The sequence below is a fragment of the Mobula hypostoma genome, chromosome 8 (assembly GCF_963921235.1).
Source record: "Mobula hypostoma chromosome 8, sMobHyp1.1, whole genome shotgun sequence".
Lineage (NCBI taxonomy): Eukaryota > Metazoa > Chordata > Chondrichthyes > Myliobatiformes > Myliobatidae > Mobula > Mobula hypostoma.
The window spans coordinates 138,653,133-138,666,412 of NC_086104.1; the positions used below are offsets into that span (position 1 = coordinate 138,653,133).

At 43.9% G+C, this 13,280-nt stretch overlaps 1 protein-coding gene across 2 annotated transcripts in view; it reads right to left on the reverse strand.

The window, feature by feature from the left end:
• The window catches only part of ddhd2 (DDHD domain containing 2), a 50,662-nt gene that overhangs the window by 5,845 nt on the left and 31,537 nt on the right, over positions 1–13,280 (reverse strand). Inside the window, exons 10-14 of one of the 2 annotated variants that reach the window (XM_063056957.1) lie at positions 12,752–12,844; positions 8,160–8,255; positions 7,708–7,875; positions 4,105–4,260; positions 2,990–3,092 (exon numbers count right to left, since the gene is read on the reverse strand). In XM_063056957.1, coding sequence (XP_062913027.1) covers positions 2,990–3,092; positions 4,105–4,260; positions 7,708–7,875; positions 8,160–8,255; positions 12,752–12,844 — 616 coding nt within the window. Of the gene's footprint in view, positions 1–2,989; positions 3,093–4,104; positions 4,261–7,707; positions 7,876–8,159; positions 8,256–12,751; positions 12,848–13,280 lie in introns of both variants that reach the window. The other variant, XM_063056956.1, reaches the window with a different exon arrangement.

The following is a 13,280-nucleotide window of genomic DNA, read 5'->3' on the forward strand; positions in this document are numbered from 1 at the left end:
GGGGATCTTGGGGTGCAAGACAACAAATCCTTCAAAATTGTTACGCAGATTGATAAGGTGGCTAAGGTGGCATATAGAGCCTTCATTAGTTGGGGGATTGAGTTCAAAAGCTGCAAGGTAACGCTGTAGCTCTACTAAACTCTAGTTAGACTACACATACAATTTTGTGTTCAATTCTGGTCGCCTCATTAAGGATGTGGAAAATTTAGAGGGTGCAGAGATTTACCAGGCTGTTGCTTAGATTAGAGAACACGTCCTATGAGGTAAGGATAAGGCGTTTCTCTTTGCAGTGAAGGAGGATGAGAGGCAACTTGATAAAGGTATTAGCCAGCACTTTTTCTGCCCAGGGTAGCAATGGCCAATACCAGAGGACATCTATTTAAGGTGAATGCAGGAAAGTTTAGTGGGGATGTCAGAGTTAGGCTTTTTTATTTTATTTTATTTTATTTTATTTTATTTATTTAAAAAGGCAGAGAGTAGTGGATGCCTGGTGTGCACTGCAGGGTGTGGTGGTATAACAGGGACATTTAAAAGACTCACAGATAGGCACACGGACACAAGAAAAATCGAGGGTTCTGGACTGTGTAGGAGAGAAGGACGAGCCTGATCATGGAGTAGATTTATACAGATCAGTAGATTGTAGACTGAAGGATCTGTAGTGTACTGTATTGTTCTGTTCTGTTCTATGTTCAATATCCCTTTAAACCAGGGGTTCCCAACCCGGGATCCATCGACCCCTCGGCTAATGGTCATGAAAAAGATTGTGAACCCCTGCTTTAAGCCTTTCTTATCCATGTACCAGTCCATTTGTCTTGGAAACACTGCAATTTCACCCAGCTCTATGGCTTTTCCGGAGCTCCCTCCACATGACCATTATTGTTTGAGTGAAAAGCTTGCCCCTCAAGCCACTTTTTAAATATTTCTGCTTTCACCTTAAGTGTATGTCCTCTAGTATGCCCTGGGAAAAAGACTGCAGCCATCCACCTCATTGATGACCCTCATGATTTTAAGAGAGTTCTGAAAGGGTCAGTAAGATTCCTCAGCCTCTTATAGTCCGGAAGAAAAACCCAGCTATGTCCAGTCTCTCCTTGTAACTCAGAATCAGAATCAGGTTTAATATCACTGGCATGTGTCATAAATTTATTGTTTCGCAGCAGTACTTTGCAATACATAATTGTGAAAAAACTATGAATTACAATAAGTAGCATACATATTAAAAATAAGTAGTGCAAAAGGGTCAAAAATAGCGAGTTAGTGTTCATGAGTTCATTATCCATTCAGAAATCTGATGGCAGAGGGGAAGAAGCTGTTCCTAAAACATTAGGTGTTTGCCTTCAGGCTCCCGTACTCCCTCTGTAATGGTAGCAATGAGAAGAGGGCAGGTCCTGGATGCTGGGGGTCCGTAATGATGGATGCTACTTTGAGGCATCGCCTTTTGAAGATGTCCTCAATGCTGGGGAGGCTAGTGCCCATGAGGGAGCTGGCAGAGTTTGCCACCTTCCGCAACTCTTTCTAATCCTGTGCAGTGGCCCCTCAATACCAGGCAGTGACCCAACTCGTTGGAATGCTCTCCACGGCACATTTGTAAAAGCTTGCGAGTCTATGACAACATGCCAATTCTCCTCAAATTCCTAATGAAGTACAGCCTTCTTTGTAATTGTATTTATATGTTGGTCCCAGGATAGATCCTCAGAAATGTTGAGACCCAAAGTAGGAGCTGGAAACTGCTCACCCTTTCCACTGCTAAACCCTCGAGAGGACTGATGTGTGTTCCCTCGATTTCCCCTTCCTGAAGTCCACAAGGAGGTCCTCAAGACCCCCAGTCCCAGTAACATCTTTATGAATCTTTTCTGCACTCTTTCTAATCTATCTCAAGAAACTGGAAGGCAAATCTTCACTTGTGCCCAAACAGAAAGACCTGATGACTGACACTCATTTTCTTTTGAAAAATTACGGTCAATTTCAGGCAACAACCCTTTGCCCCTGTTATGTTGCTTCAGTGGCCAGTGCCACCTCTGACAAACCATGTGGCCAGTTACTGGCAGTTAAACAGGACTACTGGGTTTGGACAATCCTCATTTAAAGCAAGATTTATTTTAATTTTTTAAGAGAGCTTTCCATAATGCCTTTGGCAGAATGCTCTAGGACGTCCCAGACATGGAAGTAATCCTGGTATGTGGATACAGTGGACATGGAGATGATGTTTCTGATAGTGGGGGAGTCTCGGACCAGAGGGCACAGATTCAGAACAGAAAGATGTGCTTTTAGAACAGAGGTGAGGAGGAATTTCAGGGTAGCGAACCTGTGGAATTAATTGCCAGAGATGATTGTGGACGTTAAATCACTGAGTATATTTAAAATGGAGGTTGTAAGGTTCTTGATTAATCAAGGTATCAAAGGTTACGGGGAGAAGGCAGTAGAATGGGATTGAGAGGGATAATAAATCAACCACGATGGAATGGTAAAGCAGACTCGATGGGCTGAATGGCCTAATTCTGCCCTAATGGCTGATGGTAGTCACTAGTTGGAAATTGAGACTTAACTGGATGGGATAGGTCACATCCATGTTTCAAATTTATTTACCACAAGAACACGTGTCATTCATGTTAACAACCAGCACACCCAAGGCAGCCTACAAGTGCTACACACACCCTGCCACCGACACTGCATGCCCACAACGCTCGGCATAACAACACAGAACACAACAAGCATCTAAACAACAGCAGCAAACCAAGGCCCATTCCTCCCTCTCACCCACGCACACAGACCACAGGACAGGACTCCAGCCTGTTCCCTGTCCCGCTACAATGCGCCCATACAGTGGGGCTTCTGCAGCAAGGGAAACTGGGATCCACCTCAACTTTGAGCAGAAGCACAGTGATCTCCAACTAAACATGGCCAGTAAGTAGTCACTGGGGAAAATGTGGACGAACCTTGTGTTCACCAACAGGAGTGTTGCTGGAACCTGACCATACTACAGGTACCTTACCGAGGTGCATCCTCTTCCTGCCCTTGTGATGGGGGATTAGCATGGGCTCCAGGTCCATATCCGGAACGATCATGGGTTCGAGCCTGTACGCAACGGGGTCAAACTACAAGAGGGCAAAAAAAAAAGGGAAAACATTTACCATCACCGGAGAAACTCAAGACTTTCCTCGGACCAATTACCTTTCCAAACCTAACACATTAAGGAAGAAGGAATGAATCAGAAGAGACATCTCTGGTGAGTCGAGCTGGTTATACACACCACAGAAACAGGGTGGTGGTCCACCCTCTGAACCAGCCTTCAAGTACTCACCAACTTTCGTCCCACGTTCCAGCCAAGTAGCCTTCCTCAAATTCTATCACCTATCCACACGAGGGGCAATTTACAGCTACCAATCTGCATGCAGCATGATTAGATGTGGGAAGAAACCCGTGCAGTCATAGGGGGAAACGTGCAAACTCTACACAGACAGGACCCGAGGTCAGAATTGAACACTGGTCTCGGATGCTGACAGGAAACCACTCTTCTAGTTGTGCCACTGTCTAGTAGGGCAAACCATCAGCCAATCCCACAGCTCCTTTGTCGGTTTCATTCTTTCACACACACCTCTCATCAAAAGGGCTTCATCAGCAGCTAATCCCCATGGCAACCCTGGTCTCGTCTTACCACAGTTAATTCCTTTGCCCTATCCATCCCACCCTCCAACTCAAAACTCAACTATTTCCTCTCCTCCTCAGATTTACAGAAGGCCCCTTCGCATGAAAGAACTATTTCTCTCGCCCCACTGATGCTGCCCAACTGGACGAGTGCTTCCACCATTTTCAGTTTTGGTTTCCAATTTCTTTTGTTTTTAAATAAAAAGCTTCAAAAAGTTATGCTTGGATTTCCAGCATTTGCAGATTTTCTCTTGTTTGGAACAAGTTATGATAGTGGTTTAACTATTAAAGTGACAACTTTAGAACTAAAAAAAATCAATGCTGGATTATTTTATACTCAGCCAGCGTGAAAACATTATTCATACCACTCAAGGTCAAAATCTCTATTAAACTAGCACACCAGGAACATTTAAGGGTTTTCTCACAACTTTCTACTGTTACTCTTGCCAAGATGGTACCTACTGGGTGGTAGATGTTGAAGAACCTCTTGCACGTGGGGAACTTGTAATTGGGATCGATTCTCTTCAGTCCTCGGACAGTGAGGAACATACCGATGGGCGAGCCAAACGCGAAGAAGACCTCCGGTTCAAAACTCAGGCGCGGATAATTTACCAAGACCTTGAGCAGGAATTAAAGAAAGGAATTTTAATAAATTTACCATTTTCAAGGCGACAGGGAAATAGCTGGGGTGGAACAAGTGACTTGCTCGGGTAGTGATCTGGTGCAGACATGATGGGCTGAAGGGTCTCCTTTCATGCCCTAACCATTCGCCATTCCTTGTTAAGTTTAACGTGGAACCAGACAGCACAAGCCCTTTGGCAGGTAAGTTACTGGCTCGTACGGATTTTGCTCAGAACTGTTACCAAGAGTGAGAGGGCCAAAGAGAACGGGCACAGCTCCGAGAGTTGGCGGGGAAGATGTTGTGACACAATTGGCTGGACAGTTAAACACCAGGCTTGAAGAGCTGGAGGCCGAGATTTGGGGGGGGGGGGATTGGGGGTTAGTCCTCGCACAATGAAATTTGTAAATTTTCAAGCACTGAAATAGACTGAAGGAGAAATCAATCTGGTAAAACTTTGGTGCACTCCCTCTGTCACGTGTATACTTGTCTTCCCTAGGTAGGGGGACCAAACCTGGTCACAAAATTCCAGATGCAGTCTCACCAGAGCTCTATGTCATTTCAGTAATACATCTTCACTTTTGGATTCAAACTGTCTAGAAAAGAAAGACCAACATTTCTTCTGTCTTGTTAATTGTTTGCTTCTATTGCTACACTAACTTAGAGTGTTCACGAGACTCCAGACACTAGTACCCTTCAATCTGCTGTTCCACAGTACCTGCTTCTAGCTCATGCCTACTCAATGCAAACTAACAGAGAGCTGCAATTCTGGGCTTCAGTAATCAATAAGCAACTTCCTGCCTAACCTCACCGGCAGCTCCTCAGCAGCTCAGATGCACCTTTCCTCTTGTTCCACACTTCACTGCCCATTCCCAGTCAGCTTTGGTTTGCATTCCTCATCTGTCATTTCATTTTCTCTGGCATCACCCTACTGTACAGCCCCTTCACTGTTCAGTAGCCTCCCAATCCCACCCTCTGAAAGTGACCAAACACCATTACCTCTTTAACTTCTTCAAAGGAAAAGTACATTTGAACAGCAGGATCACTGCAATGTCTGAGAAATTATCTTCCTCTTTCCAAAGTTTTCACTATAAACTCAGCCGGCTCCATCATGGGCACCATCACGGCCATCTTCAATAGGCACAGCCTCAAGAAGGCAGCTTCTATCATTAAGGATCCTCACCACCCAGGATATGCCCCCTTATCTTTGTTACCATTAAGGTGATGATGCAGGAGCCCAAAGAGAAACATTCAATGTTTAGCAACAACCTCTTCCCCTCCGCTATCAGATTTCTGTATTGATCACAAACACCATCTTCCTTCTTGCATTACTAATTTTGTTTACATTTCTTATTGTAACCTATAGTATTGTTCTGTACCACTGCATTGCAACCTATAGTATTGTTCTGTATCACTGTATTGTAACCTATGCGTTCGTCCATCGTCGACGTCGATGAAGACCTCGACACCATTTGATGGTGTCGAGACTAGCGCGTGATTTGGATTTAAGTGAGGGAGAGTTGCGTAGCGTCAGCCTCACTCTCTCTTCCCAATTCCCATCTGGATCCAGTGGCAAGACAAGAGTCGAGACCTACAGTATTGTTCCGTCTCACCATATCGTAACCTACAGTACTGTTCCGTACCACTGTATCGTAACCTACAGTATTGTTCCATCTCATTGTATTGTAACCTATAGTATTGTTCCGTCTCATTGTATTGTAACCTACAGTATTGTTCCGTCTCATTGTATTGTAACCTACAGTATTGTTCCCTATCACTGTACTGCTGCCACAAAGCCACAAATTTCATGACACAGTGATAATAAACCCAATTCTGCATGAGTGACTAATTATGTTCCGTTTTTCCATTTCAGATTTCCAGCAATATTTAGCTTTAACTTTTAACGACAAAAAGTGTTCAGTGGTACAAAAGAGACAATGTGTCAACTGGGACAAGACACTGACATATGGGGGAATGAAAGTTATGGCACCAGGTCTGGGGTGGCAAAAGTCTCCCCAGCAGATTCAGCACTAGAAACTTCTCAGTCCATCATCCCATAGGTCAATGCAGAAGCAATAACAACACAACCCAAACCAATTTGGAATTAATGATCATTTAAGATGCACAATGCAGCCACTAGGTCTATGGTATTCCTGCTGATTGAAAGGAGCTTGTTATTAGCAATTAATTACCCTAAACAGCACAGAGCAAGGGATTAAAAAAAGTTACTGACTGAAAATACTCAGCAACTTTGACTTAAAATGGGAACTATTCTCTCCACAGTTGCTACTCAACCCACTGAGTGTTTCCAGCATCTTCTGTTTGATTCAGTTTTTCAGACTCTAGTATTTTTTTTTATTATTATTTTCAAGATAAATACTACTTATGAATAGCTCCACACTGAGCAGACATTGGCCAATTAAACTGCATAGTCCAGTTCAAAGGTGAGAAGAAATGCACCACGTGGATTGGCAGTTCATTTGACTGGAGGTTGAGGTGGCCATCATGGATGAGGACACACACAATAGCTATATTCACCAATATTCCATCAAATCCAAAAACTGCGCTTCAGACGGACAAAACTCAAGGAGTTGTTATCGCAGCAAGGATAGTTGATGGGATCAGCCCAAAGCAGACAGCAGTCTCTCTTATCGATGAGTCCCATGTACCAGTATTTGTAGAAGCCGTCTTCTGAAGTTCTGGATTAGACTGTATACTTATTACCTTTGCAGTTAAACAATTTATGCCTGCTTGTATTTTATACAATTTCCTATAGGCATGCAACTGCTTAGTATATTACCTAGTGGTCACAGTATGTATACGCAGTTGTTCAGCGTCCCCTAGTTCTCTGTATAGTTTGGCAGCGTCTCTGATGTCACGTTACTGGAGTGGGGGCTATATGGTTGGTTAAATTATCTACAGATCTGAATGGAATGTCTCTGATCAATTGAGTCGAAGGGCAGGGCACATGGGCTTGCCATCCCTATTCTATTTTTTTTTCCTTCTTTGTTCTTAGATTCTTGCTCCTGTTTCCAATTCTCTTTGTTCTATTAGCGCTTTATAAACAGTCATGAAGCAACAAATGTAATGCCTCGTTCTTGACTCCAGAAAGAACCTTGGATCGAAAACATCAGAATCCACCAGAAGAATACCTCTGTACCAACCAAACTAGCACTTGCCGATGCTTGGTTCGGCATCAGTGCTTACATAGATTCTAAAAAACTGAAAAAAGATCACCGGCTACAGGGTCCTGGGTTTAAAAAAAAACACTGCATCGACCTTTGTGCAGACCAAATCCTTTACTTGGATTTACTCATCAGCAGACCCACCCACATATACTTCTGCTACAACCTATAAACTTAACCAAGCCGGGACTGGTGTTTGCTGGCATTTGCAGTTTGCATTTGCACAAGGTGCCTGCCCCTCCTGGGCTGGCCATGACTCACCTGACCAATGCCGACGTCAAACTGCTCGTAGTTCACGGAGGTGAGGCTGCTGGTGGACAGGGGTCTCTGCGACTGCTCACCGGCACCCTCCTCCTCTGAGGGCGGGCTGACTTTCTCCGGGATGGCTCTCACTGCCGGCTCACCGATCTGCTCCTCTTCCCTGTGCTCCTGCCAGGGAGAGAGCGACACACTAACAAGGCCATTGAGGAAACAGAACCATTTGACGGAAGAAAAACCAAAAGAGCCAAATCCCCTCGTCCCTGGTACTTTGTAAACCACAGATTCAGAATATTCTACAATCCAGAGACCCATGGCGTTTCCCTCTGGATGGTTTAGCAGTTTGCGTTTTGTCTCGTGGTCTACTCAGCACATTCAGAGCACAAAATTCATTCCTTCCAACCACCGCTGTCACAGAGATTCAGTACAACACACAGCCAGTGAGCACGGCGTACCTGGACGTGGGCCAACTTCTTTGCCAAACTGAGGATCTTCTTCCTTGGTCCCAGAGGTATCCCCAAGTCCTTCAGTTCATCATCCGAACACAGTGCCTGGGGGGAGACGGGAAGAAAAGTGAAGTATTTGTATACTACCTCTACTTCACTGTGCTCAAGAAGGTGGAGGCCAGCTGCCTTCTTGCTTGCAGTGGCCTGTTGGTGATGATGCTCCCAAACTGCTGTCAGGGAGGAAGATTCCAGCATAAGACATAGGAACAGAATCAGGCCATTCAGCCCATTGAGTCTGCTCTGCTTTTCCACCATGGCTGATTCATTTCCCTTGCAATGGATTCTCCTGCCTTCTCCTCGTAACCTTTGATACCTTTACTAACCATAAACATGTCAGCCTCTGCTTTAAATATATCCAATAACCTCGCCTCCATGTGCACTTGCGGCAATGAATTCCACTCATTCCGGCTAAAGAAATTCCTCCTGCCCTCTGTTCTAAACAGACGCCCCACTATTCTGACGTTGTGCCCTCTGGACCGAGACGCATTCAACCCCCCCCACGACAGGAAACATCCTCTCCCCATCCACTCTATCTAGGCCTTTCAATATTCAATAGGTTTCAATGAGAACGCCCTCATTCTTCTGAACTCCAGCAAGTACAGGTCCAGAGCCATCAAATACTCCTCATATGTTAACCCTTTCATTCCCAGGATCATTCTCATGAACCTCTTCTGGACCCTCTCCAACGTCAGCAGGTCTTTTCTCGGAGAAGGACCCCCAAAGCTGCTCAGAACACTCCAAGTGCCATCAGACAAACGCCAAATAAAGCCTTAGCCACAACTGAATGGGAGTGCCATGATCTGCTCTCCTTGGATAGCAAAGGTGAGGTCCAAGTCAACTGAGTGAGTGACCACAAGGTATTTTGCAGCTGGTGTACACAGCAGGCAGTGTGGACCAGAGGGATAGAGATTGGATTCACAGGGTGGAGGGGTGCTTTGTTCTTGCTCCTGACTTGTGCTTTGCAGGAAATGGAAAGGCTCCACAAACAAAACTCATCGCTATTGATACTATGGACTTAGGTTTGTACATAAGAAACAGGAACAAGAGTTGGCCATCTAGCCCACCGAGCCTACTCTGCCATCAACTAAGGTCACAGATGATCTGCAGGTGGACTTAGCTCCACCCACTTGCCTTTTCCCTATAAACCCCAATTCCCCTGCTATGCAAAAATCTATCCACTGTCTTAAATACTTTTAATGAGATAGTGTGTACTGCTTCCCTGGACAGAGAATTCCACAGATTCACTAATCTCTGGGAGAAACAGTTTCTCATCTCTGTCCACCAGGTTTTGAGACCACGTTCCCTAATTCTAGTCTCACTTATCAACGGAAACAACTTTCCTGCCTTTGTCTTATCTACCCCTTTCATAATTTCTTACTGCATCTATAAGAAAGCTCCTCATTCTTCTGAAGTCCAATGAGTTTTTTTTGATCCCAACAAGTTTCAAATCACTTTGCACTTTCACCAAGTCTGAGCAACTTACACCAGAGTTTAGTCACAAACTTCCGAGGCGGGGAGGGGAGGACATTTCCAGCTGGGTGTCAAAGTTCAAAGTAAATTTATTATCAAAGTACATATTTGTCACCACATAACAACCCTGAGATTCATTTCCTTGCTGGCATACTCAATAAGTACATAATAGAAAAATAACCACAATAGAATCAGTGAAAGACTGCAACAACTTGGGTATTCTACTAGTGTACAAAGGACAACAATGTGCAAATACAAAAATAAGAAATAAGAAATAAATGTCAATAAATATCAGTACCATGAGATGAGGAGCCCTAGAAAGTGAGTCGATAGGTTGTGGGAACATTGCAATGATGGGGCAAGTAAAGGTTTTTTTGGGTGAAGGGCTTATTCCTGTAACACTCACAGATACAGTCTCCAAAAAGAAACAGCCCGAATCAAAACTCATTGTACTTGACCTGAAGGAGTTCCATCACTTTCTTTCTGTCAAAGATGCATCCCCATCTTTCTGCAGGGAAGATCCACGTGCATGCACCTCTCGCTGGGTTTGAAGATACTCCAAAGTTGCAGAGCAGCTGATGTACAACGCTCCCAACACTAGAGCTCACGTCCTGAAGCTCAAGCCTGGTCAAGGCCTTCCTCGGGTTGTTGGTGCAGCATCAAAGCCATTGATACAGGAGTTTAACAGGTGGAAGAAAATGTCATGGCTGTTTGAGAGAACCCTTAACCCACTGAAGGAAGGGACTGGACAACATTTCCCAGAGCTAGAAAAGGCAAACATTAGGCCAGCCAGAAAGTGTATCTGGTAACAGCAGAGGCCCAAACAAATAAATCCACGAGATCAGGACCATAATGTTTGTCCTTGCAGGGAAGGGAAAGCAATCTAGCTCGGTTGTTCTGGATCACAGCGCTAAGCAGTATTGAACCCATATTGGACTGTCTCTGTACTTTTATATTTGTATGCTGTAGCACCTACTTTTTATTCGCAGTTACTTTGTAAATAATACTATTCTTTTGCTCTTCTGATCAGATGCTAATTGCATTTCATTGGTTTTGTATCTGTACTCGGCACGATTACAATAAAGTTGAACCTAATCTAATTTTACGGGAATGAGATAGCGCGTGGTGAACTGTGTCTCAATAGTGCTTTGTCAGCTAGGCCGAGACCAGCTGATGGAATTATTCCCCACCGTTGATGGTGCCTCAAGAATGGCTTTCACCATCTGGGAGATGCTCCCTTCTCATTACAATCATCAGAGAGGTAGAAGGGCCTGAAGACATACATCCCATGCTTTAGGAACAGCTTCTTCCCCTCCGCCATCAGATTTCTGAACAGCCCATGATCACCATCTCCCTATTCCTCTCTTGCACTATTTTATATAATCATTTAGAGTAAATTGTTTTATGTCTGGCACTGTACTGCTGCCCCAAAACAAAGTTCACAATAATAAACATGATTCTAATCAGATTCTGAATTGCATATGTATTACTCTGGCTTAAGATCATGCTTTATTTTATTAATGCAGTTATGCTGTTGGGCACTTTACTTTCTGTAGATTTTCTCAAAATGAAGTAAGTGTTCCTTAGATTACATTATATAATCGAGTATTTCATTTTTGCCATTTAAAATAAAATAAAATCAGTGATTAAGTTAGGCTTGTTGAATTGGCCAATAGGATTTGTCTTGTTAACAATTTTTTTGGAGAAAGCACAGGAAAAACGGGGAGACATTTTTCCAAGGGAGAGCACGGGATCAAAGGAGAATAGAAACAGTCAACGAACGTTGGAGAAGGACATGGTGAAATGTTGACAGAACCCATTTGGAAGGACAGATACTGATGCTGGGAAATCCTCATGCAGACAATGGTCTCACAGAGAATGGGCAGATAACATAGTTAATTAGTTAGAACAGGACATTGAAAAAGTTTGGTATTTTTTCCCTTAGATGTTGAACGAATGAATATTTGTTTCCTGGGACAGGTTCTTCAGCACAAAAGTTTCAGTACTGTGAGTAAACAAAGTGAAGTAAACTGGATTGATTATGCAGCAATGAGCTCCAGTGATTATGTGCACGATATAAACAATTATTTATACATATAATGGGCTTTTACTTTATTTTGTATACAAAGTATTATTGCTTTTTGTTACAGTTTAAAAATGTTTTGCCCATACATTTTGGATCCAAGTTTATACTGGTGCAAGTTAAATTATTGTTTCCTGCTGAATGGTAAATTTGCATGTGTGTCAGTGTTCATACAAGTAAATGCCTTAGTTTTCCTTAGCAGAAACATTCAAACTTTTATGGTTGTGTATACCCAAAATCATATTTACCCTAGATGTGTTTATTTAATGGAAACTACCTCATTCATCGTTATTCCCATGCATTGTTGAGTTATGTTGCTGTTAGGCTGAATTCAGAGCAATAGCCAAGTCATTACAAACCTACAGTGAGATGGTTACAGGGTTTCCAGGAAACTGGGTCCAGGGATTAAGTGGTTGAGGGACTGATGTTAACTTCTGAGAGCACTTCCAGTGAGTTTCCAAGAGGAGCATTTTACAACACTCTTACTGAACGCAGCACCCATCAAAGATCGTCACCACCCAGGCCAGGCTCTTTTCTCACTGCTGCCATCAGATAGAAGGTACAAGTACCTCAGGACTGCACCACCAGGTTCAAGAACAGTTACAACCCCTTGACAATCAGGCTCTTGAATAAAAACGGATACCTACAATCACTTAAGGACTCTTATATTGCTACTTATTATCTGCATTTGCACAGTTTACAGTCACTGTTCTATAGATTTACTAAGTATGCCTGCAGAAAAAGAATATCAGGGTTGTAGGGTTGCATGTGGTGACATGTACGTACTCTGAACTTTGAAACCTTCACTGATCTGGGCGTTCAATTAGTGAATGCTCCAAAATGTCTGATAGTCTCCACTATGACAAAGGACTAACTTTACCTGTCCATCATTTCACTAAGGAGTGGGCAGGGGGGCAGGGGGTGACCAAAAGTGTTATATCTGTCAAATGAGGAAAATTAGGAGAGGGGACTTGGACACAGATCTTACCAAGGAGTCAAAGTCCAATCTTTCCTTCTCCAAGACACTCTGGAATTCAGACAACCCGTGCATTTTCAGGGCTTCCTCCAAGCTCGGCGGGTCCTGCTGTGCCCAGCAGAAAAGAGAACACGTTATTTCTGTGCAAGCTCTTGGCGAACCTGCTTGACGCAAACATCGTCCAATGATATCGCGGTGCTGGGACCTGGTGACGAATGCGATCAAGCGATTCCCCACAGCACTAGCTCAACCCCACGAGGTTTACTGGTGGCTGCATGGAGGGGGTGACATCAGGTACCGTCCTGGCACAGGGGGGGCTTCCTCTCACCTCTGGGTCAGAAAATAGTGACTTAAAATTCCATTCCACAGAGACCTGGGCAAAGGGCCAGGCACACCCTCCTGAGAGCTGCCTTACAAGAATTGTAAAAGACTTCTTTCAGTGCGCAGGAAGAGCCAATGAATGCCAGGCTGTATTTTGGGTAGAAGGGGCACTCTACCCCATGTCCTGGCCAATATTTACCCCTTACTTAACATTGCCAAA